Source organism: Fusarium flagelliforme (assembly GCF_020744385.1).
Source record: "Fusarium flagelliforme strain FIESC 12 MPI-CAGE-AA-0113 chromosome Unknown B0J16scaffold_4, whole genome shotgun sequence".
NCBI lineage: Eukaryota > Fungi > Ascomycota > Sordariomycetes > Hypocreales > Nectriaceae > Fusarium > Fusarium flagelliforme.
The window spans coordinates 4,209,369-4,234,408 of NW_025763506.1; the positions used below are offsets into that span (position 1 = coordinate 4,209,369).

Here is a 25,040-nt window from a genome sequence, read left to right on the forward strand (position 1 = left end):
ATCGGTCGGTGAACAGTTTGTTCTCAAAGACGACCGAAAGTGCCGAACATCGAGCGATGACTTCGCGATCAGTCATTTCGGGAATAACAAAGCCACCGTAAGAGGCAAGGCTTTCGTATCAACTCCATCGATAGGAATACCTCGCCATGAAAAATTTAAACATGAGAACCAGAGGAGTAAAAAAAATTCATATCCGAGCTTTTTGACCAGGTATTGCATCCAGGGCTGTCCAGGACTGCATGGAACAGGGATGGCAATGGGGATGGGATTCCACAAAATGGCCAACAACAACAACAAAACCGTCAACATTTGGAGGAGCATTGCTCTCTTACGCCGCAAGGGCGTGTGCGTCTTGATGTTGGACATGCATATCCATATCCGTCCACAAGCTTTACCGCGCAACAAGTCGCACAGATAAAAGTGTATTTCCTCTCTTCTAGGACGATAGTTTGGGTTCAAGTTTCGTCGACCGAGACAGATGCCAGTTTGATGCCCAAGCTGTCCATCACAATATTGGCTCCTGTTGTCCTGTTGAGTTTGTTTATCCGTATCGAGAGATAAACAGTCCTAGATAATTTACCTGGACTCGGCTGTGCACCACATGCCGACAAGGACTCACCATGAAAAGACAAGGGCAAGGCGCTGTGCTCGCATCCATTTTCTTATTATTAGCGTATGAAACATGGTGCCCAGCAGGATAATTGCGTCGTAGCGTTGGGCCGCGATTTTATCATTACCGGCCGGGCCCAAGGTAGGGGCGTGCGGGGTGTGTAAGTGTAAATTGATTCAATCCGTCGACCCATTCTCTCTGGCCTTAATCTCGGGCCCATCAGCTAAGGTCAAGGTCAAGGTGAGGGAAGCTCAGACCGAACGCCCGGGTCTCGTCAACCTCGCACACTGTATTGTCGCATTCTTGACCCTTATTAGGGTTGTGCTGGCATTGTGTTGTCGTGGTGCTGTGTTGGTCTTATTGCGAGGACCTGTGCTGAGTCTCAGTGGTGCAAATCCTTGTCTCAAGCCGCTGCACACTGACCGATTTTTTAATATTTAACATTGTGGGCGCCATGCACACAGACGCACACAAATCTTTTTTCCAAATGTCATGAAAAATATTGATCCTGATAATATTAGCAACATCAAGACCAGACGACTGGGGTTGAAGCTGGGCGATGTTTGATGTAGTCTCCATCCGGCTGTCCTCCGTTACCCGCGCATCCACTGAACAAACCTTTGGTGTGTCTGAACCTCTGAAAGGACAGAATTTCTCCCCGCGTCCCATCCAAAACTCCATTCTCTTGTCTGGATCGCTGAGCCGCTGTCAATGTGGGTGCCTTAGGGCAAGTTGTCGGTGCGAAGGCCGCTAAACCTCAGTGACCGAATTCTGGGACTCAGGCACGCGTTTGGACGCATGGACCCAGTCATCTTAGACGGGAGTCAGGGTCTCCTAGGCACGCCCGTCCAGACTTTGTCCCCCCTGGCAATGACCACAAGGTCCGGCGGGCAGACACTGTTCCTCTCTGCAGCTTTCCATCCTCCGGCTCCAGGAATTCTTATCCACCCCCTGCTTGGTCCGTACCATCACCGGCCTCTGCAAACCCTATCCATGCCATGTCCGGGATGATTGATGAAAGCCCCTACCCCTGCGCCCGGGGCACAGGTAAATTTCGGTCCGGCCATCCCAGCGAGAGCGCTATTGTGTCGTAAAAATGACATCCGGATAAAAGCCTTCTAGGATCCCAAGAGTAGTTCAAAGCAAAGGAGGCCAGAGCGTTGACACTCGCAATCAAATGTTAAGTTCATCGGTCCGGATGCGGACGGAGAAGATTATTGTGTCTTCTCCTTGGTCTCAGTATCGAGACAAACTGTCATTGATGATTATTCTGTTATGTTCGAATGACCTCAAGCGTTCCGTGTCATATGTGTCAATTCGACTCAAGATGCGCCCTTGAGAGCAGGGGTTTAAATGGCGAGAACACAACTTTCGAATTTTGAGTCATGGATGCAAGACGTTTGAAAGAGCCACAGAGGCCTGCAGATCTGAGACGATGTGAGCGATCAATCATCAAGTCATGGGTATCTGAGATAGGCCGAGTTGCTGCGTCTGTAAGACACAAACTTCAGTCCCATCGCCGGTGGTTCGCGGCGTCGCTACCAATCAACACCACAGATCGGCCAATAGAAAACAAAAGACAGGCAAGCAGGGAGTAAGGGCCGATGCCAATATCCAGTCGATGGGAAGGCGATTGCTAAAATGCACCATGGCTCCCTTGCCAGTCGCCACATTTCGGAACACGATCTGAAAATGGGAGGCCGTCAAGGGCGGATATGACTGACATGAAGGGGCAATTTGCCTTTAACAATGCAGTCACTTAAAGGGCGGCGCGACCAAGCGCCTGTCATTCCCAGAACTGGGTGTTAGCGCGATGCTCGAGACACAAAGTCTCGATTGAATAAGGATGCGGAATTGAAATTTTGACGGGGGTTGTTAATGGAAAATGGAAGAATGGAACAAAGCTGCGGCTCACCACGACGCTTATCCATCTCCGGGAAGAAGGCCTCTGTGTCTGTTTACATCGTCTTTAGTTAGTGTCGTTGCAGTTGCAGGCCGATGGTCACTGGAAAGCACCCTATTCGCGAGCCGGTTCGCCGGTGCAGGGTTGACGTCTGCTGTCTCCGCTGCCGCGCTCCAGTCATCCAGTGCCAGTACCGAACCGTATGCACGATCTGTCCGTCTCCGCCTCCATATCCATCTTTGTTTGGTCCCCGCCGTTCCGTGCGGAGAAGCTGTCGAAAGCCGGTTGATCCACTGCTTTATCTGTGGTTCATCCGTCAAATCGCGTGGCATTCGCATCGCATCGCATCTTGTTAACAACGGTGATAAATGATCGACTGGGAACGTCTGTCGCGCTGATATGAGGGAGCTCTGTGCTCTCATGCAAGGGAACTTTCTTGTGCCCAGCCTCGTCTCGAGCACATTCTGGCGCTTCTTCGGATATGGGTCTTTCTTACGGTAATCCAGGACTCGAATCAATATTGCAACGACAGGGTTACAAGATTCCCAATCAGTATTTCTCAAAGAGGAAAGTTGACAGGAAGAAAAAGAAAAAGATCCTCCGTTACCACCCGTATTCGTAAGCCTGACCCAACCAAGAGCTCATCACATGCATTCGGCTGAAGAAATGCATCCTCGAATCGAATAATGGTTTTTACCGATTGGCAGTGACCGAATTCACGGCGTTTATTGAGCGGCGTGATGTGATGCGGAGAAGTTGCAGTAAGGATGTGATATTCTTGTCTGGTAGTGGAGGAAGCACCTGTCACAAGGGAAAGAATATGCAAGAGAGCACTTGGGGAATCGGGGAAGGTGGAAGGTGGGATAACCTAAGATGCACGACACCATCGCTCCTGCCTGCTCCTGCCTCCTGCTGATGATGTATGTGCAGTATGCGCATCCAAACCGCCCAATGAAAACGTCATGACACAATTAACGTCAACGACATGAGCGTGTGATGATAAAGCTGATGGTGTGAACAACCTGAGGCTGATTGATAAAAACTCGACAGCCTTCCCTGATTTTCGACAACGGCCTTTTCGATCTTGTTCCGTTAAGTCCATTGATTACAGTAATTAATTAATTACTGCGGCGGCACAGCTTTGCTTTGTGTTGCGGACTTTCATTACCCATCTCTCCGCCACCGTGACAGTTACTCTGTACGAGGATTACTGTTACCTAACGACGTGCCACTCCGTATAACTGAAGGCCAGGCAACCCATCACGAACTTCAAGTCACCAAGGCTTCGAGGCTCGCAACTCTGACGTTTGTCTTGCTTGACCTTGGTTCGCGATTGTCCATTCCAGGCTCCAGCCTTGTTGACATTTATCAAAAACCCAAAGCCCCGGCAACCAGTGGATTTCTAGCTCGGCTTCTTCTACCTTGCAACACAAGACAAGGTCCAGCCATTCAACAACAGACCTGACTCGGCTGACACTGACGGCAACGACTCCAGGTGGTAGCCTACTGGTAGTCTTTGCCAGCCTCGCGTCGCACTTGTGTCAAGCAAGTGCTATTAAGGGCCGTCCTGATAGTGTTTGCATGGGTTCCTGGGACCACAACACAAGCTCCAGGCAAACGGCGCCCCAAGCCCATCGCTCTCATTTGGCCGCTCTGTTGCGTCAGCTTCGTATTCCCGTGTGTCTCTGTGCCTTCAACAGACCTTACCCAGGACTCACTTTACGCTACACTGATCTAATCTAATATCAAAGAGTTACCGGGGGGTGTAACGGTCTACTGAGTGCCCTGGCCTTGAATCACACCGAGCTGGCCTATCCCCTGTTGGTTCGTTGCCGCCAGCGCGCCTAGAAGCCCAAGGAGAAGGAAAATTTTTCACCGGAACAGAAACGCGGGCATCCGGGTACGCAAGACGTTGGGATTTTGGATTTGGACACAGGCCGTCAATCTCGCTTACTGCCCGCCGGTAAATTCGACTGGCATTTGGTGGAGTTTCTTTTTGGAAGGCACTGGATACCTCTGCCTTTTCTGGCGAGTCCTGCAATCGAATTTTGGAACAGGGGGATTAAACAGAGGTGTGCGATTTGGACCAGCAACAGACAGACATTTGAGTCAAAGAAGCAATATTCTCACCAAAGACCGGCAATCAACCCCGCCTCCCGAAAACTCCGTATGGTAAGTAATTTTTTCTCATTTTGCTGAAAAACTTTTCCTGTGGCCTGTCTTCCTTCTGTCGGAGCCGCTCAGCTTGCGCACTTTTCTCCATCATCCTGGTATCACTCTTCTCCCTGCATCTGGTGGCTGGCTATCTGTGTTACAACAGGGCAAGGAGAAATAATAAAAAGAAAAGAAGAGAGCCTCACAAAAAAGGGGAAGCTCGAATTGTGTGCGTTGTGTGTGCGTGCGCGCGGTGTCCCTCGTGTTGTGCCTGTCCTGTTGTTGAGAGACAAAGAAGCAGTGCGCCACTACACCCACACCCACGACATTCAGAGCTGAATTGGTTGGAAAAGGATTCAATCAAATCACTTGTCCCGTTTTTCATGCTATTTTCTGTCTCCTTTTCATGTGAAAAGGCTGCCTCTTATAATTGACCCTACCTATCGATGCTATTTTTTCATATGCCCCTTTTCTTGCGGCTGGTTCGCCTCTCGATATCTTGAGTCTGGAAGCTGACAAGTGACGAAAGGTTGAGTCATAATTGCGCGTGAGTACTCGAATTGATTCATAATTACTCGAACCTGAAATACCAGTACCCAACAAGAGAGGAATTGGGTTGTGGCAGCGGTAGGGCGTTAAGAAACACCGCCATCAAATCCGTCAACCCACCACAGCCATTTGCGACAGAAAAAACAATAGGCAAAAAAAAAAAAAAACCAACAAAACTTGGCCCGCAGTGCCGCGCCGCATTTTGCAGCGGTGTCCTGGTCTGGTACTGTATGGACTGCGTCACCGTTTAACTCATTTCGCCAAACAAATCTGATGTGAGGCCAGTGCGCCGCACGTTGCCATTGCTGGTTGGAGAGAAATTGAGCCCAGCAGCGCACAGTCGAAATCTTTTTACTAAGCGTTAAACTCTCTCTACTCTTCTCTTACTCTTACACCCTGATTAGCAATACTTGCTGCACCTGGGCTGCATCTGCACCGTACGCTGTTAATTCGGTCGCAATACAATACCGCAACAACCTAACACTGCCCGCCTCTCTGAGTCATCTTCCAGTTGGTTCTGGGACACACCAGAAGAGTCCGAGGTTGAAGACATCATCGACTCTCAGTCATTTAATTTAACTGAGAATATTCTGCACGATAATTCTAAATAAATCATCACGAACCGCAGCACTGCACTGCAACCAAAAACCAGCCACTGGAAGAAAGCGACAGAAGGGAGTGCAAAGTGCAGTGCAATTGCAAGCCTGCATCAACCAGGCTCCCCTGTCTCTGGTTTTGGTTCTGAGCAGCTCGTCCACACCCTCACGAGCGCTGCGGCTTTACCCCCTGCCCCCTATACCTAGAACACACACCCCTTTACCTTTTCTGAACCCCGGTAGCGCCCCTCCTCCACTAGCGTCCTCCCCTGTCATCACCCGCTAAAGGCAGGCAGGTTTGGGAGTCGGCCGTGCGGTGTCCACCAGGCAAGACACACAAATCTCTCCCCCAACTGGAAATATATATCTAGGCCACCACCCACTCAACCCTCCTTTCCTCTCTTTTACACGTATCTTGGCGATTGCCAATCACAAAGTCCCCCCAAACGAGTTCACCAAAGCTTTATCAGCACGTCGTGCATCGACGTCATCGCTCTTTTCTTAATCATCACTCAACTGGATCACTTCGAGTGTCCAGCGTCTTCTCGACACTACTACCGGGTTCTACGGGATCTGGTGCCTATTCCTCCAAGTTGAGGAGAGATATAATACCCATTGGTCATGTTCGCCGTCGCAAAAGAATCTTCTAACCTCTTTTCTTCCGACTACATACCGAGGTGACGGGCTTATTCCTATCACCTCCCCTTGGGCGTCTCTTCCCCGGCGCATCTTGATTGTTGAATCTGCTGCATGCAGTCTTGACATTTTTGACAGCCTCTCAACTTACTCACTAGAAAAACCAAGCAAAAAAACACGAAAAAGAACCAACCGAAAATCCGCGAGCGAAACCACAACTCAACAACTGCGGGTGCTCGGGAGGAGAGCAGTTGTTTTTTAGCCTGGAAACAGTGGATGTCAGTTGGACATCTTTTCACCATATCATGAGTTACCACTCTCCACGAACTCCTGGATCGACCCCGATCCACGACTACGACAGCGTTTACACGAGGATGTCGTCCGCAACTCCTACTCCTTCCCCGAGGCCGGGCTGGGCCGAGTCAACTCCCAGGCGGCCAGCGACGCGAGTGGCCCATTCGCGATTCAACAGCTACTCCCAGGCTAGCGACTTCAGCCCTCGTCCTCCAAAGGACTCGCCTCGCTACAACAGCATCGGGCAATATAGCACGGCAGATGTGAGTCATGTCAAAACTTCTTCGTCGCGCAGGCCTTCCGTTTCCGAGTCATCTCCGCGCTCCAAGCGCGACCGCCGATTCTCATTTACCTATGTCCGGGCTTCCACTCCATATGGAGAATCCGACGAGGACGAGATCATCGAGGCGCTGGGACATACATATGTGCTTCCTGCACAGTCCCGCTCCAAGAACCATCATCACCGCAGATCCGCTTTCCTACCTCGAGAATTTGATGATGACCGAGGACGGTACACTAATTACGACGACTACCAGGGTGCTACCACTGTCGGCTACGATGAATACTACACACGAGAGGGAGCCGCTTCCGTCTTTACCTCGCCTCAATCCCGACCTCCTACCAGCTTCGGCCACCACCCCTCGCACTCCCGTCGCTCCTCTACCACGGTTCCTCCCCCTCGTCCTTCGACGGTTCGTCCCGCTGCCGTCAGACCCACCAAGCCTGCGTCTACCCCTTCCACTCCTAAGGCCACTGAAGCCGATGCCCGCAAGCATCGCATTCCTACTGGATACTCACTCAAGAACTGGGATCCTGCCGAGGAGCCTATCCTACTCCTCGGTAGTGTCTTTGATGCCAACAGTTTGGGCAAGTGGATCTATGACTGGACCGTCTACCACCAGGGTCCTGCCACTCCCATCTCTGACATGGCCGGCGAGATGTGGCTGCTTCTCATCCAGCTCGCCGGTAAGGTGAAGCGAGCTGAGGAGACCGTCGGCCGCGTCCGCACTCCCGACAACCGTGACCTCGTTGAGGAGTTCATCGAGGCCGGTGAGCGTCTCACTGAGAAGCTCCGCTCTCTTCTCAAGGCTTGTGAAGCCCCTATGCTCAAGGCCGCCAAGCGCAAGCAAGCTGGCCTCGGCAAGAATGCCGGTGTTGAATTCGTCGAGACCCTCTTCGGTCGTGACCGTGAACTCGACAAGACGGAGAAGTTTATGCAAAACGTGAGGCTCTTCAACCTTCGCTTTGACGCCAACTGTGAAGAAATTCTCCGGAACCCTACCAAATAAGCGGACCACACTATTCCACAGGATCATCCAGGACCATGACCATGTTTCTGATTTTTACCTGACCTGAACTACATCTACCTATACCCATGGACTCCTATGACACGGCCAGTGACATTTACCAAAGCTTGCCGGACTGGATGCCCATATACCCGTTGTATACTACCACTTTCGCTGGAATCCCTGGAAACACCACATGGATTTCTCATTTTCTTTTTTACGACATCTCTATCTCGCCCCGAGGAAGCGATTTCTTTTTATTGACTTGGCAATTATTATCAAAGACACCAAGAATCAAGGGGCGACCTGTACCACCAGCAATGCAACGCGCGAGCGGAGGGAGTGGATCGATATCAAGGGGACTTCTTTTTCTTCCAATTCGAGATACCCAGGTGTTTATTTCCGTTTGGAACGACGCGACAGCAGTTGGCGAGGGAGAGCAAAAACGAGCAAGCGAGCGATGCTTTCCGCAAGAACGGATTAGCAACGAGGAGGATCGACAGGACACGCGATTATTTATTGTTCTTCTGGAATTATTTGTTTCGGAGCACGGATCTTTTTACTACTTTTCTTTGTCTTCTTTTTATGGGATCAAGCGCGTTAGGATAACAAAAAGTGATTCGCACTTAGAACGGAAGGTTTTACTACACGGTAATTTGGAGGATCTAACGTTTTACGTTCCTCATTGATGGATTTGGAAAGCAATGTCCCTCATGCATTAGAACTATGAGGAGGAGTTGGGGAGCTTGACTATACCACTTTCAAGTTGGATATTATTGAATTAGGATCTTTAATTACTAGGCAAAAAAATCCGAAACTTATTTTATAACTTTTGTTCTTTGCAATGTGATGTCTGTTGATTGTAGCTGGTAGTATGCCACTTGTGGAAAGTTTGCTCAAGCCTACAAGACCTAGGATGCTGCTGAGTAGCCCATGCTCGTCTCCCGTAAATGACCAGTGTTTCATCTCATGCCTCGACCGTCAATGTGAAAATGCATTCACAGTTATTCACGATGACGGGCGCCGCCGTGAGTTAGACGCCGCACATGGGATACTAAGCACGGGGGACCTTTTCCGGTGTGCACTACGATTCTGTCACATCTGATGGCAAGAAAACAATGGTAAGAAGTGGGTGTCAAGGTTCGGTCCGGGGTGAGAAATGATGTGGTGGTACAATGCTGTACCGTAAGCCCAGGGTCTGAGCAAAAGAGGCCCTGTTTTCTTTTTGTTTGCTCAAAAGACCCAAACATGACATGGATTTACTCAAGATAAACGGCGACCGTAATCGCGACCAGACCCTGACTTGGCCGACATCACACACATCATATCACATGTGCCCCCAGTCCAAGGACTTTACCTGCAAGATCCAGCATATCAATCTGGCCCCCCATTCACCCCCAACCTCTTTCTTACACGTGGGAGTGAAGAAAAGGTCAGCATCACAAATACGACAGAAGAACAGTTCACGCTGCAACCATGGCTTGATTGGTCTTGTAGGCGCTCGCTGCACCCACACCCATTTTCTTGTCCCAGCAGTATGTATCCGTACAGTACTGTAACAGTTCACTTCCCAAAAGCTATGTGAAGCCTCTACTTTAGCAAAAGGCAAATGCAGCGGCATTTCCGGGCTCACGGGCATAACTCTAACGCTTTGGCCAAACTTACACTAACTAGCAAACTCTTGACTCGAGCAAACAGTAATCCGTTACGAATAAATACATTCCTACGCTTGACTTTTCCATTCCCCAGTTAGTCCAACGGCCGCGGTTCTTACTTCTGGAACACACCGGATTCCAACCGTTTCTTTAGTATCCCTTCAACGGGGGGGGTAACCTTGAAGCTGCAAGTCATACCCATGCGCGTTTTTACATTCCACCTCTGGCCTCAAAAGAAATGGCTTTGCACGAGTCAAGTTACTGGATCCCTCTGAAACACATGATCTACCGTTCATCACAACTCAGTTCGATTGGAACATCCAAACCCAATTCCTGACGATCAAGTTTATGAAACTGCATGACGACAGTGCTTGACCAGGGATATCATGACATGACCTCACTGCCGCGCCTCTTCCCGGCCCGGATCTTCACTCACCACCCTGTCCAAAGCAATGTGCCTCAAAACCAAGCCATTTGAGTTTGTTTTAAACCTTTTTACCCCTCTCGCTCGTGCGCGGCTCGATTAAAGGGGAAACGAGGGGAAAATATCGCTGCAGACCAGAATCAGGTAGTTTGGACATGAGGTATGTCGGTATGATCAAATGGTACATCCTTGCCAAGTCGTCGGTGGATGATCAGTGAAGTGTCAAGACTCCATCTAGGCCACGTTAAAGTAACATCTCACCGAGCATCGGATGACAGAAAAAATGGTCCTCAAGAATAAGCGATTAAATAGTTTGGTAATTTTATACCGCTTTAGATCAGCATTTATTCTAGCGCTCTAAAGTGCAGCGGTCAAATGCATCTTTCCACTACCCAACAGGATACCTACAGACAGCACAGGATAATGCATCTAGCCGTGCACACGCCCTAACACCAAGGGATAAATTGAATGACAGCCGTGTAACCCTCAGCGCCGGATTCATACCTAAGCTGCGAGGCTCAGCCGTTGTCAGATACCATGCAGCTGGATTAATTTAGAATGTCAGAGGCACAGCATCAGCAACACCACAAGGCTGAGTTACGATTATTTTAATTATAGAGATGCAATCCTGAGATTGATAACGGAGTAACATCAGCTCAGACAGAGAGAATCACAGTCTCGTGAATGTCTTGGGCTGATAACCTCCATTGTGATTACTCACTCCTGTGCAATGTGATTACTTACCACTGTGCAACCAAAAGCTGAAATATCACGGTATCACAAACGTTGCACTCGTCTGATTTGTTTGCTAGCCGCAACAGCACACATCTCCTGTGAGAGATTGACACGTTGAAACGGGTGTATCATTTGAACTACACTAGATCTCAGCCTTGCAACGCTAGATCGGGGTCACGAGCTGGGCTAGCACGTCCAATGAATTGATGCTCGGGGGTTGCAGCACAAGCGGCTCTGCTTGGATTTCGTGTAAGTGAATCGCATAGATGCCCTCTTTGGTCGCGGGTTCGATATCACGTTGTTGTGAATCGCCGATGTACACGATCTCATCGGGTAAAATCTGGAGATGATCTAGGACTTTGGGAAAGAGGCCTGAGGTTTTGGAGACGTTGAACGAGTTGGTGGTTGCGAGGAAGTCGATGTATTCGGCGATGCCTAGATCTTGAATGGCTCGTTCTTGGGCATCTTGCGGACCTTCTGTTATGACTACTATCTTTCGACCGGTTGATTTGATAGCTTTGAGTAGGGGTGTGGCGCCTGGTTTGAGAGTCAAGTTCTCAACGAGAACACGTTCGTAGTCCTCGAGTAACTCATCGACAGTGCCGTGACTCAGTCCAAAATGACTCAATGTAGCAGAGAAGCGCGCTCGGCGATAGTCATGTGAAGTCTTGCCGTCGGTAAAGGCATCCGCAGTGCCTTGTTTGAGTATGATACCGTATCTTTCTTGGAGATCTCCCAGTTTTATGGTTGAGGTATTGGCGATGCGACTGAGGCAGTGTGTTGTTGCTGCGCGGCTTGCCTTGCGGAATTCATGGAGTGTGTCGTCTAGGTCGAAGCCGAACCAGGCCTTTGACTGTAGGATACTGCGGACCTTTCCTCGATCCTCATTCGAGGTTAAAGACATCGTGGGTGATGCCTGAGGGATAGTGGTTGGAAGGGTTGTGGTTGAGGGAGATAAGTTCAAGACGTGATAGCTGGATGTAAAGATGTGATCGACAGTGGTTTAGCCACTACAATAATTATTCCCGCTCAGAAGCTAGTCTTTCCTTTTTCCCTCATATATATGATATTAGGAAGGGAGGGCTACTATGCAAGGCACAGCAGCCTTTTGTGCGCTTGAGTCACTGTGTTGGCGATAGTTAGAGTTCAGTGGATGCGGGCGACTTCAAATGAGATGAGCCTACGCTTCGACCTGCCCTAGAGGGGTCAACCTTAAATCATATATGATATTAGATAGTAGTAATCAATTTCATAGGTAGACATGCCTTCATCTCCAGTACAATCTTTCTTCGACGGGTGGCGGCTCCCGGGTAGATGACTACTCATGCCAATGCTTCCCTCCATTCTCGACATTAAGACGTTCATGTTGGAATACAATTGAAGAGGCCGCAGGCGCAAAACAAATGGTGGGTTTTGAGCACGTTGAAATCCAGCGAGCAAAGAGGCTGCTTGTGGTGAGGATGGGAGTAAAGAAGTGTCCCCCATTAACAGAAGCTGCCAATATCACCTTCTCCATCTCCCTTACTTTCCCTAACTCCTTTTTCTCCGCCGACGGTATAACAACTGATACTGACTCCTTCCGATGTAAGCTATGAGTTGCCTCAACTTGTAATATCTCTTATCCATGTTGCATCTTTCAGGAGGCAAGTGCAACCGGTGTTGGCGGTTGGGGACGAGATGAAGTCAGGGCGGACTTGACCTCTATCGGCAAGTTTCGCTTCATTTTTTCATCCCTTTGCGGATACGAACAGACACTCCAAGATGTCCATTTCATGAACTTTTATGTCGCTTGAGATGCCAAAAGCGAAATTGACAAATGGTTGAGCTGAGAGAGGAGCCTCCTTGCAGATATGGGTCCTGCAACGACCAGCATTCCCACAGTGCCGTGACGACACCCCAGAGCAAAAGCGTATCTGGTCAGTTATATCTCCCGCTATCCAACTTCAACGTATCGAGCTCCTGAGCCTTCATCTCGAATTACAGAGGATCAGTATTTCGCTTGAAAATGGAACGAGCCACACTCAAGCGGGCGGCTTGCATGTGAAGCGGAAGCGATGACTAAGCGAGCAGCCCGCTGAAGATCAAAATTCCCTGTGAGGCGAGAGGTTGGGTGAACCAGGACACCGAGCCGCAAATAAAGTCAACAACCGCAACAGCATAGCCGTTTGAAACTCAAATATTAACAGAGTGAGACCAACAGAATCCAGGAACAAGTGGAACTTTAACGGCCCGACTTTGGTCATTGGTCGGCACATACACCAATACGCAAGATGCATTATATCAGATTCCTCCGATCCCCCAAAGTGATAAAGAACCGTCGCGGCACCTTGGTCCAACTACTCTTCACCATCACAACTGACCTCGGAGACTCATTTCTATTCCCGGAGAGGTTTCTAGACCTTCAAGTCGTCGCAGTTGCTGCATCGCCAGAAGGCAGCTCAACATGGCTCCTTTCAGACCCTGGGCACCTTGACTGGGAACCCGGTATGCGCGTGGCCAAGCCGGCATTGGAACTTCCTATCGCTCTTGAACGAGCTATTGAATCTGGAATGAGAGTCCATATCTGTGTGAGGGCATCGGATCCCCCTCACACCGCCGAAAGTGTCCCCCGCATTCTGGCCTTGTCGGCTGAGAAGATGCGGTACAGGAGGGAAGCCGCCGAGAAGGGTGCCGTCATGCCAGCTTGGGTACCATTGACTCTTCAGCCCTCAGATACAGATGTGTCCATTCGAAGGCTCCTGTTGAACGAGACATCTGACGGTCTGGGAACGATTGAGATTGAGGAGGAGATTGGAGAGAGCATCGCACGTCATATATGGGATGGCGGCGTGGTAGCGACATGTGCACTTGTGGGTATCGAGACTGCTCCCGAGAGCGAGTCCAGCCAAAACCCCTGCATGAAGACGATGAAGAACATATTCAACCGCCAAAGGTCAATCCGAGTGTTGGAAGTGGGTTGCGGTGTGGGCATTTTGGGTATCGGGCTCGGTGCTGTGTACCCTCGACTAGGCCCCTCTGATGGTGACTGCACCATCCTGATGACAGATCTGCCAGAGGCTGAGGAGCGGGCCAGAGCCAACATGAAGAGGTTAGAGAACTCGCATCTACGATTTCAGGAGACTCCGGTGCGGATGATTTACGAGAACCTGGATTGGGAGGAGGGCAGACAGGGTCGCTTTGGGCCTGAGGTCAAATCTGGACCCTGGGATCTCGTGATGCTAAGCGACTGCACCTACAATGTCGACATGCTCCCAGCTCTGGTGGAAACGCTTTCAGCCATTCACACGGCAAACTTGACCTACTTCCCTAAAGGAGAACCATTCACTACAAAAGTCTTTCTGGCCACCAAGCCCCGCCACGATTCTGAGGAAGTTTTGTATGAGTTGATGGACAAGGCAGGTTGGTACAGCGTCCACAAGCAGGTGCTTCCAAAGCCTGTCCTTGGAGAAGCGCCTCAATCTGTCGAGCTTCATCTATTTGACAAGTCTGGACTCAGTGAGGGCCAGAGCTCGAAGAGAGTGGAGACCAAGAATATGCTCAAGAAGGTCGAGAAGGAGGACATGGACGACGACGACGACAAGGACACGGAGTCTTCAGACTAGGCTCCGGTGTGATGATCTTCTGCTAATGCTGCGACACGAGCGCCGAGATGGCCTCAAGAGTTCCATCTGCGCAAGGCGACCGCATCACCGATTATCGCAAAGAGTTGACAGCCAATTGTCTAGACGATGCTTTCACCGTTACACCAAGAGAACAAACAACAAGACACCCTCAATAGGCGACAAGGATGACCATCGCCGACAAACTCCAGCTCTGCAGACGATGATGGTGTCTTTGGCACGAAAGGCTCATTGCTATTGGGGTTACCCCGCGTGTGGTGTAACGCCCCGTTGATGCGGTTCAGCCTGATTCTTATAAGGATTGGGTAGACCGATTGGTGTTGAGCCACTAGGATGATTTCGCGGGGGAACAAAAGATGACTTGCCTCTAGACTGACCGGTGTAGTGGTGTGGTGGTGATGAGTTGTCTCCTCACCCTACGAACGGACGATGAGGCTCTGCGAGGAGGGCCTCAAAATTGAAACGGACTTTTTTCATATCGTGTATTTAGCGACAAGTTTATATAATGTGACGATTTCAAGCGATATACAGCAACAAATTGATTACTCCATTCTTTCTACATCAAATAACCATGGCGGATCCAAAGGTCAAGGTCAATGGCCATGGCCATACCAATGGCAACGGCACTGTCACTCCTGAAAAAACACCCACCAACAAAAACAACAACACCAATGCCAACGCCAATAAGCACACCAAGCTATGGCAGCTCCTCGCTCTAGCAAAGGAAGTCTCCAAAGACGTCGGCTCCATAGAAGACTTTGAGAAAAACGCCGAAGAGCGCAAAGCTCTTGAAGCAGACCTTGAAGCCAAGCAAGGCGAGGTCAAGCGCCTACGGGAGTTCAACGACAAGATCGTGCGCGATTTCTCAGAGCACAAAGCTGCAGCCAGCGCAAAGACGGACATGATCTTTGCCGAGTTTGAGCAAAAGTACAAGACATACGAGTCTGAGAAGGCGGCTGTTGAGGCTATGGAGAAGGAAGTGCAAGAGGCGAGAGAGAAGCTTGCTGAAGCGGAGAACAGGGCGGGTGAGGCGGATAAGTTGAGGAAGCTGTTGAATGCGTCGGAGATGCATGCTAAGAACCATGCTGCTGAGATTAGGGAGATGAATGCGGAGTGTGAATTGCATCGGTCGCAGATGCAGACGAGCGCCGAGGAGCTGGAGAGTGTGAAGGGGAAGTTGGGTAAGGCGCAGAGTGATCTTGGTGAGGGTATCCTGAAGGACTATGGACCTGAGGAGGTCAAGAAGCTGTGAGTACTTGTATCGCTGATGAGAGTTGAACTGAGCTGACGCTTATAGGCGCTCTGATCTTCAGGAGTTGTCAAAGAAGGTTCATGATTTCGTGAACGAGTACTTCAACTTCCACGACGGTGCAGTCGTAAGTTTTGACATCCGCACTTCTCCTATTCAATACTGACTGTTCGTTAGGACTCTGCAAGCGAGATCCAAGAATTACTCGCACGCTTCCCCAAAATCCCCATCTCAACCCGCACCACAAAAGCCGCCGCAAAGATGCGCTGCGCCGTCGCAGACGCCGTCATATCTGAAACACTCCTCTCCCACATCTTTGTCCCCTTCTACGTATCCCAAGACATTCGAACCTCAGCCTCCAGCATGCTAAGCTTCTTCAAAGGCGACGAGCGCCGCGAAACCGTGTACCGCTGTCAAATTCTCGGCTCCTTGACGGACTCGGAGCAAGTCGAGACTATCCAAGAGGACATTGTTCGCAAAGCGAGCAATGAGGTGCGAACTGCTCTTCATCCGCTTGTCGTGGCGTATAAGCAGACTGGGTTCTTTAGTGCTGTTCCTGCGCTGTTTAGACAGGCTGTTGCGCTTTGGGCGGATGCCCAGCGCTCGAGGGATATGATCATTGCTGAACTTCCTGACGAAGAAGATTCGCGAGGTGCGGGACAGTACGATGATTACGATGTGGGCAATGCTGTCGCCCGCAAGCCTGTCAAGGGAAGTCCCAAGCCTACTGTTCTCGCAGTTCTGTTCCCACAGTTTGTATGCCGCGATGAAGTCATCGCTGAAGGAGTTGTGCTTCGCTCTGATCAGGCTACTGTTGTTGAGGCGATGGAGGAGGGACAGAATGTTAATGGGAATGGGGATAAGAAGAAGCCTGGGACTAAGCGTAGGTCTTCTGCTGAGCCCAAGTCGCCGCTTCGAAGATGACTAGGATACATTGGTTGTATGGGGAGTTGAGTGTCGCATGGGTGTGTAAGAGAAAACATGAGGATTGGGTCTTGTATTTAGTACTAGCACTTGAATATATTTTGCTCTTGTAACTATTAAGTATTGGTGTTGTCTTGGGGGAGTCTTCCCTTGTCATCCGCGGTGAATGTCGTCGCATCAACAATTGGTACATTGAACACATCAATTCATAGAAAAGTCACAAGCCTAATGGCACATTGATGTCCAAGGGGAAGATTTATTGAGAAAACTGAATACAAAGAATCCTTTCGCTGTCTCCCCTTTTCCTTCCATTGAACTCCTTGAACTCCAGCACTCAGCTTAAAAAAGAAAGACAACCCATAAACATTCGCCCATGTACCATCCCTAAGGCTCAGACTCCAAGAATAAACTAGCCTGAATGTTGGTATAAGCCGGCATAAGGTAACCACTCATTTCCCCCATGTGCTCATTAGAGCTCCCAAAGCCTACCCCTGTGAAGAGGCTCCTCCACTGACGAGGCTAAGGTACTCACCGACGAGTCTGAGGTACTCACCGACGAGTCTGAGGTACTGTCTTCTTCTTTAGGAGGGATGTTTTCCTTCTCCAGCAAAAAAGGATGCCTCTCAGCCCACACACCCCACCTATCTACCTTGATCGACTTGAAGCTGCAAGCCTTGTGGGAGCTGAGACAACAAGAGCAAGAGTACGTGTTAAGCTCCCCGGGATGAATGGCCACATAACACCGCTCGGGGTGCTTCTTGCATTGTTTGCAGGGATGGGCCAAGCCGCCTTTGTCTCCAAGCATCAGATGAACCTTCTTGTGGTCGGCGAAATTCTTGTAGCTGAAGGCATTGCCGCATTTGTCACATGTGCGCCAGCGAGGTCTGGGAGTAGCTGATTGTCGGGCTCGAGCTGGTGCTGATGCTCGGGCTGGGGTAACTGGTGTAGGAGGGGGATGCGGAGGAATAGCAGCAGGAGGACTAGGAGGAGGCGTGAGGAACCCGAAATGAACGAGAGCTGAGCCTACGTCGAAAGGAGGAGGAGTGGGAGGAGGTGTGAGAAGTCCGGTCTCCGCGGGAGTAAGAGAGGGAGCCGGAGTACCGGCGGGACGGCGGTTGATCGGTGTAAACGATGACATTGTGATATAAACCCAGACCGACGGGTTTGGGTGGGTATCTGATAGGATACTCGTTAGTACTGTTGTGAAGTAAACTAAGTTGTTCACCCGTTCTTCGATACGGGGATATGGAGAACAAGTATTTCAAAGAAGAGTTCAAAAGTATGGGAATCGTAGACGGGAAGGCCAGAAGCTGGGTACTAAGTTTGGCAGGCAAATGCAGTAGGTACTTACTTCTTGGATAACGGGAAGGAAGCGTTGTAAGTGTTTGAGTGTTTGAGATGACAATGGAAAGCGAGGGTGATCACTTTCCGACAATGCTGTCAAGAGACTGAAGATGCTGGTTCCAAGGGAAGGGGACAGGATGCCCTTCTTATATAGTCCCATGCTTTAGAGTTCTAAATCCCGGGAAAATGAGCGCAAAAACAAGGGTTTTCATGGTTTGCGATACTCTGGTTGATGCAGATGAGAGACTCTGGTTAATGGCCGCAACACTCGACTAAACTTCAGGACTCTCCTCGCCATACGCAGTATCTGACTCATTCCTCAAATGAAATGAGAGTAATTGTCTCTTTCAGGTTGGTAAATACCCTGACTTTCGTTGATGCGCTCGTCTAAGCCCCGTTGTGGCCCTGATGCTGGATGCGTGGTGGTGGTGATGGCCTCCTGTACGGTCGCAATGATACTGCCGCCGACCTGGACCAGACTCAATATTTTGGAAAGAATTACATCCGAGTTTAGTTAGACTGGCCTATGCATCTGTGATAATAATTGCTCTATATTCTGATGGCTAATACTGCCATTCCCAATCCGAATCTGCCTGGGGTTATGGTTCATTGTACGCCTTGGAAGAAAGACAAAATATTGACTTCAAGAAAGCACGTTTAACTTCAGCTCAAGCAGATTTTAGAATCTCCAAACTTAAATGCTCAAGAGGCCACCGCGACCATTATCAGCCAGAGCGAGTATTCTGTTTGTCTAAAGCCATTTCTGCTCCCAGAGCTCAGGCTATCCCATCAACCATTGCACCGGACTCCAAATGATAGGGTAGGGACTTGCAGTATCTGATTTTCGCAATTAGATAATATTCGCATAAAATTTACTAAGCCAATGTGTTTATTAGGTTCCCGGTTACTCAAAATTCTATCCTAAGGCTGCCAAATTATTTCCGTTAAGAGTGGCATGATGCTTGGCTGTAAGTCCGTGAACCTCAGTGGTGTGACCCGAAAACGGAGCATCAAAAACATCCAATAATTGAATCGGTAGACCCCGTTAATCTGGATCCAATTAAGGTTACAAACATTGGCCATTTCCCACGTGAGTCTGATACCAAGGTCTCACCACATTGGAATCGTAGTCATGACCCCTGCAATATTGACCTCATCCCCGCAAATCAGGCCGGAAGCCGCCCGTAGCCATAACCGGGACAGACATGAGATCAGATCAGATCATTCGGCATCTAGACCATCTACGCATGACTCTACCGAGGCTGTGAACTGGAAACACGTATTTGTTGGGCTAGAGAAAGTGTTGTACAATTAGTTGGTGGTTGATAAGACACATTAAAAGGGACCGCATCCCCCCACTACCCAACGTCTCTGTACCTGATCGTCCGCCACTTGCGTCAACTCTTTCAACATCAGATTACTTGACATAAATCTCCGAATTTGGAGTGAAACACCAAAGACATACATACATACATATATCACACCATGTGCATCGTACTTCTCACCACTTCCCATCCCGATTATGCATTGATCGCCATCGATAACCGGGATGAGTTCATTCTCAGACCGACATCGCGACCACATTGGTGGACGCACAGCACATCCGGTCGGCCAGTCTTGTCATCCCGGGATCTACAACGAGCAGAGAAGGGAACATGGATGGGTCTAAGCAAAGACGGCCATATGGCTGTACTCACAAACTATCGAGAAACCGACATCAAGGATCAGAGTCATCCTATCCATGCTGCCAAAAGCAGAGGCGGTATGGTCACTGCCTGGCTGGGAACGCCGCCTGAAGAGAGTCTCAAGGATAGCGTGCACAAACTTGTTGAGAATGACGGCGTTAAAGGCGTCGGAGGATTTTCCATGGTTTGTGGCAAGTTGAGGAGGAAGACTCCTGGGATTGCTATCATTAGCAACAGAGCTGGCAATGTCGATGAGGTGCCTGTTATTGCTAAAGAGCGAGACGAGATGTGGGGTTTGAGTAACACAGCATTCGATGCGACAGGAAAAGAAAATGAATGGGCAAAGATCTCCATTGGAAAGAAGCTGTTCCGCGAAGCTATCGACAACTCAGTGTCCAACAAGTCAAGCCAAGATGACCTGATTGCCAACCTCTTGGATGTCCTCACCCACGATACACTACCAAGGAACGAAAACGCCAGTCTGGTCGAGTATATCAACGAGCTAAAGAAGAGTGTTTTTATCCCCTTGATCGGAGACGAGAAGCATCGAAAGGCGATGGAAGCGGCCATGGCGAAAGGACCTGGCCAATGGGCGACAGACGATCAAGCAGCAGCCGAAGAGCTCATGTCGGAAGGACGACCGGACCCAAGTACAACACCAATCATGGGCTTCGAGACGGGAATGTATGGAACGCAGCGGCAGACGGTAGTGTTGGTCGATTGGGAGGGTAACGTCACGATGGTCGAGAGGGCGCTTTGGGACGGTAATGGCAATGCGGTGCCAAAAGGGGAGGGAGACTTGAAGTTCGAGTTTGCGATTAATGGCTGGGACGATGAGTTCTGCAATGGAAGCAATGGAGTGAACGGGGAGAGCAATGGGCATCTTTAGATGGCACTGGTCAGGAGTGTTTGATGAAGACGATGACTGGGTTAGATAAGAAGGCTGGGATTAGACTTAGGAATGGCAGGCAGTGACGCCTGGAAATAGAAAGCATTGCTAACTGCTAACTGCCAGCTGCCAACTGCCAAAATCTGGCAGCGCGTCTGGTTCCTTCCCGTCCGCAGTGCCACTGCGTTGCCAGCTCAAGCTATCTGGCAGTCCCTAAAGATTAGGACGCCAAAATAAAGTGATCTAAGTGGTCGTCTATACTGACATAAGTGTACTAATTATTTCGTCCCTTAGGCTGCCGACTGTCAAACCAGGCAGGCACTGGAAAGGTAAACAAACAACATAATCAACAACATCGACCCGTGGCATCTTCACTGATCATCATCCACTTACACTCGTTTCTCATACAATGTCTTCTCTCTTTGCTCTCAATTGCCGCAACTACCCCACAGACTTCCTCGTCCTCCGCTTCATGCACCTGTTATAGATAACTACCATCACGCCGTACAGTCATTGTTAGCAACCAGGGTGTGCGTGTCTACCGGATTTCGACCACCTGACCTTTTCCCACTTCGGCACCTACGATACTGAAGCCTACCTGCTAGGCATTATAGCAACGTTGAGAATTCAGTCATACAGATTCTAGCGGTACCTGGCTATTCTCGAAAGCCTGCGTCTCGACTGTGAATCAGAAGCAGACCGCGAGGAAAAGAAAGACTCCGACTCAGACACAGACTCAGACAAGGAGAATTTGGAACCATCCCAATAACTACTTCGCTTTTACTTGACGACTTCTTGATACAATGGATACCTTTCGTGCCGGGCTTGAGGGCAAACGCCTACCTTCTTCCAAACTACGACTTCCAACAACCAACTTCCGATCTAAGAGAAAACGACCCGTCATATCTGGACCCATTGGACCCGTCAAGAACTCTCGAGGACCAGACTTCGTTCGAAGTGACACACTCATCATTGTTCCCACGATCAAAGACTGTTGTTCAGACGACTCATTGTCCGACAAAGAGAATGCACAAGCTAAAAAGACCACTCGACGCATCTCTGCAAGCTTCTCGACTCACGGATCACTTACTAGCCCCCCTACCGTTGCCAAATCTGGTCTCACTGCAACTACATCTCATCAATCGCTCTTGACTGCTACTCCTGTCAAGCCTCTCCCGACTACCGCATCTTTCACAAACTTTTCTAGGAAGACACTAGCCGATAGCTCTAGCTTCGGTGTATATTCATCAGTTGACACTTCGATTCAAGACGAGAACGTGCCTCCCCTTGATCACAAAGAAGCAGCTCCCCCCTCTCAAGGCATGAACAAGAGTCGACTCCCCAAATCTCGCACATTGACTGTTCTGAGCGAGATCAAGTCTTCTATCTCTCGACCATTGAGCTCCAAGCCCTCTACTCCTCAACCTCACACCCTTGCTGATCAATCTCGCAAGACGTCTGCATCTTCAACGAGTAGTCTACTATCAGCTGGGACTTCGAAACTTCGTCTCGCACGATCTTCTTTAACTTCCATGTCGGCATCTCGATGCAGCAGTGCAAGCACTATGGAGACACCACCGGACCCTCGCCAAATCACCAAATCTCAGCCTTCAGCATATTGGTCTGGTCGCTTCATGTCTTTGCATGATCGCTTTCTCGCGGAGGATTACGAGAATGAAGATCCAGTCTACCCAGACCTATCATATGGGAGTAGTTACCAAGCTTACTCTATGAGACCCGACTGTTTTGCTGCCAATTCTCGCCCGACACATCTTTCCTACTCGACCACGACGTCAGCTCTTACAAGTCTGGCAGGCACGAAGCCACGCAAACCACCGAACAATAAAGATGCTCGATGTTTGCGAATCTTCCAACATCTCGAAAAACTTTGTGTCACCAGGGAAGCACGTCGGTCATTATATGCTTGGCAGCAGACATACGCCCGCCGCCTGAACAAACCGAATCTTCTCCCCCAAGGAGGCAGTATAGAAAACACCAGCTTGATGGGACGAATCTTCAGTGGAGGCACCAACACAAGCTCAAGTGGAAGACGAAGCTTACCAGTCATGAACGAACCATCAGGTCTACCAGTCTCCAAGAAGCGGAACCCTGCCCTTACTGCTCGAGAACGCGGGAAACGACTCTCCTTCACCTAGAAGTCTTTGTTCAAAAGGAAGGAGAGCACCCAACACCATTTGTATTCTTTGTTTGCAGACTTCTTTGTCATCGGCTGATTAGGAAAAAAGTGTATGAAGTTAAAAAGGGACATGTTTAAGCTCGGATTGGTATTGTGGCACACTTTCTTTCTTTGCTAGCACTTTGTTTATGAATGGGGGATGATATCGCTGTGGGATGGAAAAGCATTTGGGTTCATTAGCGTTTCATTTTGTATCATGGTCAAGTTCCATTGCTAGCGGAGGCTTATAGATGTTTTAATGATAATTCAATAATAGATGTTAAGTACTCATCTGCAGCCCCTTGGGTGTTGGTGTCACATGTGCGAAGAGTAGACATTCTGATCCTTGAGTGTGTTTTGAACGTATAATATCCATGCGACGTGGTGCGCATTGCAGCTAATGGAATAGCAATCTCTTCGATCCCGTTTCAGTCCAATCAACTTAACGCCATGAACTCCAATGCTATCCTCCCACCATTCTAGTCCTTTTTCTCTTCAAAAGAGCTCATTCGGCACGAGATCATAAGGCCTGTCTACGTCCATCTGAGCTCTTCACTCAGCCTTTTTACGAATCCGCAGATAATCCCTGATCTGCTCATGCTTGCTCGCAAAGAACATTCCCTTGACATCATTCCGCCAGACCAAAACACCCACTTCCTCCGCGAACCCTGCCACGGCCAAGTACTCCTTTTGATCCTCGAAATCCTTAAACAAGAATCCTCCCGTCGTTTTCATACGTTCGTTTTCGAGCTGCCATAGACGGATCTGGTCGACTACCGTGGGTGGAAGAACGGGTTTGTTGTTCAGTGCTGCGCTGCGACGCATTTGATCGTGTGCGTGGGCTGAGAGGTACGAGATGATTTGCTCGGCTGTGATGCCAAAGTTAATGGCTTGACGGATGGATTGACGCGAAATTCGACCGGCGACCATGTCTGGGAAACGCATTTGGAGCTTGGTGAAGAGTGCCAGAACGGCGATTTGGAGCGTGGATTGGGTGTAGGCGTAGATACGATAGTTAGTCTCGATGATTACGCTGCCGCGTTGTTCATTGGCGGATCCTGTTGCGCTGCTCCCCGGTGCGCGAGATTGGCCTGGTTGGAGGGCTGCTGCTGTGGCGGCTGCTACGCCGTCGCTGATACTGCGCAGACTGTTGCCGCTGGACGTAAGTGTTGTAGCGAGTCTTGTAGGAAAGAACATGGAGCGCTTGTGGTTGGGGATATATATAAGACCAAAGTCGACGAGAGACGGCAACATGTTTCTGCGCTGTTCCGTCAAAGCATTAGTATCGTACGCACGGCCGAGTTCCATACTGGCCAGGACGAAGAGGAAAGAAAGCATATCTGTAGCCTCGAGACCAGCCATCTTGTTGACGTCCATAGCCTCGAGCCAAAGTAGCAGAAGCGTCCACACTTGGGCATTAGCCTCCTGTAGCAAAAAGGTGAAGCCAGCTTGCGTAATGCCGATTGCACCACTGGGTCTTCGATCAACGAGACGGCCCGCGACGAGGAGTTCTTTCACGCTCTTATTCGGTCCAGAAGATTCGCCCGTGCTCTTGTAACCGACACTAGAAACGACAAAGTGCAGGATATCCTCCCATTTCTTTCTGGCATAGCGGTCGAGGAAAGCGATGTCGATTTCGGGAGGTATTTGTAGTGTTGACGGCACACCGAAGGAGTTGTGTGAACCACCACCTGAAAGCGCGAGTCGCAGCGAAATTTTAAAATTCGACGTAAGGTGCATCTCCTGCGGTCGTTCCTTGGAAGGAGTGGTGATGGTCACGATGTGTAATCCGCGCAGGACAGCCAACGCCTGATCCTTTTGGCGCTTTGCGCTGGGCTTTACCCAGTCATCGAGATCGCTTAGGAGAATCGGTTTAGGGAGGTAGAGGATGCGCATGACAAAAGTCTTTGCTGTTCAGGAGAAGTTAGGGCAACGCGCGCGCATCTCGAGACAAGGAATGAACGAACCGAGATGTGGGAGCATGCGACGGAAGATGGCGAACGCGGTGGAGGGCTGCTGGTAGAGTTTTCTAAACGTCGTGCCGGGCAGCTTCTCGAGATACTCCGCCAGTTGGAGGGAGGGCGCTGGGCTGACTGACATGTTGGGCAAGCGTGCTCAGTCAGTCAGTATTTCTGTGTAGATGCTATCTCATGATCGGGCGGGGGTCAAGCGATTGAACAAAAAGATAAGCGCGCGGCGATAAAGTTGGTTGTGGTCAAATAGTATATACGGATCAAAAGATTTGATGTTCACGATGGAAGCTATGAACAGCTCTAGGCATCTTTCATCTTTTCGGGTTTAGGTTCCCAGG

General features: G+C 49.7%; 8 protein-coding genes across 8 annotated transcripts; 5 read left to right on the top strand and 3 right to left on the bottom strand.

Moving 5' to 3' along the window:
* Window positions 1–6,753: 6,753 nt before the first annotated feature.
* On the top strand, window positions 6,754–8,031 carry B0J16DRAFT_320708 (uncharacterized protein; the record flags this gene model as incomplete). Its single annotated transcript, XM_046125592.1, has 1 exon — window positions 6,754–8,031. The coding sequence occupies one exon, from the start codon at window positions 6,754–6,756 to the stop codon at window positions 8,029–8,031; it is 1,278 nt and encodes a 425-aa protein (XP_045983571.1).
* B0J16DRAFT_144868 (uncharacterized protein) lies at window positions 7,918–8,809 on the top strand. Its single transcript, XM_046121948.1, has one exon. The coding sequence runs from the start codon at window positions 8,118–8,120 to the stop codon at window positions 8,715–8,717; it is 600 nt and encodes a 199-aa protein (XP_045983572.1). The 5' UTR covers window positions 7,918–8,117; the 3' UTR covers window positions 8,718–8,809.
* A 2,067-nt stretch (window positions 8,810–10,876) lies between these two features.
* Window positions 10,877–11,828, bottom strand: B0J16DRAFT_145046 (HAD-like domain-containing protein). The gene has a single exon (XM_046121949.1). The coding sequence runs from the start codon at window positions 11,744–11,746 to the stop codon at window positions 11,006–11,008; it is 741 nt and encodes a 246-aa protein (XP_045983573.1). The 5' UTR covers window positions 11,747–11,828; the 3' UTR covers window positions 10,877–11,005.
* Window positions 11,829–12,720: 892 nt separating this feature from the next.
* On the top strand, window positions 12,721–14,739 carry B0J16DRAFT_145049 (putative methyltransferase-domain-containing protein). The gene has a single exon (XM_046121950.1). The coding sequence runs from the start codon at window positions 13,113–13,115 to the stop codon at window positions 14,442–14,444; it is 1,332 nt and encodes a 443-aa protein (XP_045983574.1). The 5' UTR covers window positions 12,721–13,112; the 3' UTR covers window positions 14,445–14,739.
* A 294-nt stretch (window positions 14,740–15,033) lies between these two features.
* B0J16DRAFT_268524 (uncharacterized protein) lies at window positions 15,034–16,635 on the top strand (the record flags this gene model as incomplete). Its single annotated transcript, XM_046123489.1, has 3 exons — window positions 15,034–15,710; window positions 15,760–15,838; window positions 15,889–16,635. 3 exons carry the CDS (start codon window positions 15,034–15,036, stop codon window positions 16,633–16,635), a joined length of 1,503 nt encoding a protein of 500 aa, XP_045983575.1.
* Window positions 16,636–17,104: 469 nt separating this feature from the next.
* Window positions 17,105–17,773, bottom strand: B0J16DRAFT_399790 (uncharacterized protein; the record flags this gene model as incomplete). The annotated part of the gene is made up of 1 exon (XM_046132465.1): window positions 17,105–17,773. One exon carries the CDS (start codon window positions 17,771–17,773, stop codon window positions 17,105–17,107), a length of 669 nt encoding a protein of 222 aa, XP_045983576.1.
* A 1,247-nt stretch (window positions 17,774–19,020) lies between these two features.
* Window positions 19,021–22,709, top strand: B0J16DRAFT_305589 (NRDE protein-domain-containing protein; the record flags this gene model as incomplete). Its single annotated transcript, XM_046124749.1, has 2 exons — window positions 19,021–20,523; window positions 21,384–22,709. Exons 1-2 carry the CDS (start codon window positions 19,465–19,467, stop codon window positions 22,707–22,709), a joined length of 2,385 nt encoding a protein of 794 aa, XP_045983577.1. The 5' UTR covers window positions 19,021–19,464.
* A 304-nt stretch (window positions 22,710–23,013) lies between these two features.
* Window positions 23,014–24,990, bottom strand: B0J16DRAFT_415252 (transcription factor Tfb2-domain-containing protein). The gene is made up of 2 exons (XM_046133506.1): window positions 24,697–24,990; window positions 23,014–24,639 (listed from the first exon to the last, which is right to left on the bottom strand). Exons 1-2 carry the CDS (start codon window positions 24,827–24,829, stop codon window positions 23,282–23,284), a joined length of 1,491 nt encoding a protein of 496 aa, XP_045983578.1. The 5' UTR covers window positions 24,830–24,990; the 3' UTR covers window positions 23,014–23,281.
* Window positions 24,991–25,040: the final 50 nt, after the last annotated feature.

What these genes read in the sequence shown, in the direction of transcription:
- B0J16DRAFT_144868 (XM_046121948.1), top strand. Translation starts at nt 8,118, where the DNA reads ATGGACTCCTATGACACGGCCAGTGACATTTACCAAAGCTTGCCGGAC.
- B0J16DRAFT_145046 (XM_046121949.1), bottom strand. Translation starts at nt 11,746, where the DNA reads ATGTCTTTAACCTCGAATGAGGATCGAGGAAAGGTCCGCAGTATCCTA.
- B0J16DRAFT_145049 (XM_046121950.1), top strand. Translation starts at nt 13,113, where the DNA reads ATGCATTATATCAGATTCCTCCGATCCCCCAAAGTGATAAAGAACCGT.
- B0J16DRAFT_415252 (XM_046133506.1), bottom strand. Translation starts at nt 24,829, where the DNA reads ATGTCAGTCAGCCCAGCGCCCTCCCTCCAACTGGCGGAGTATCTCGAG. An exon ending in TCGCATGCTCCCACATCTCG is followed by an intron (nt 24,640 to 24,696) that starts GTTCGTTCATTC and finishes TCTCCTGAACAG; the next exon opens with CAAAGACTTTTGTCATGCGC.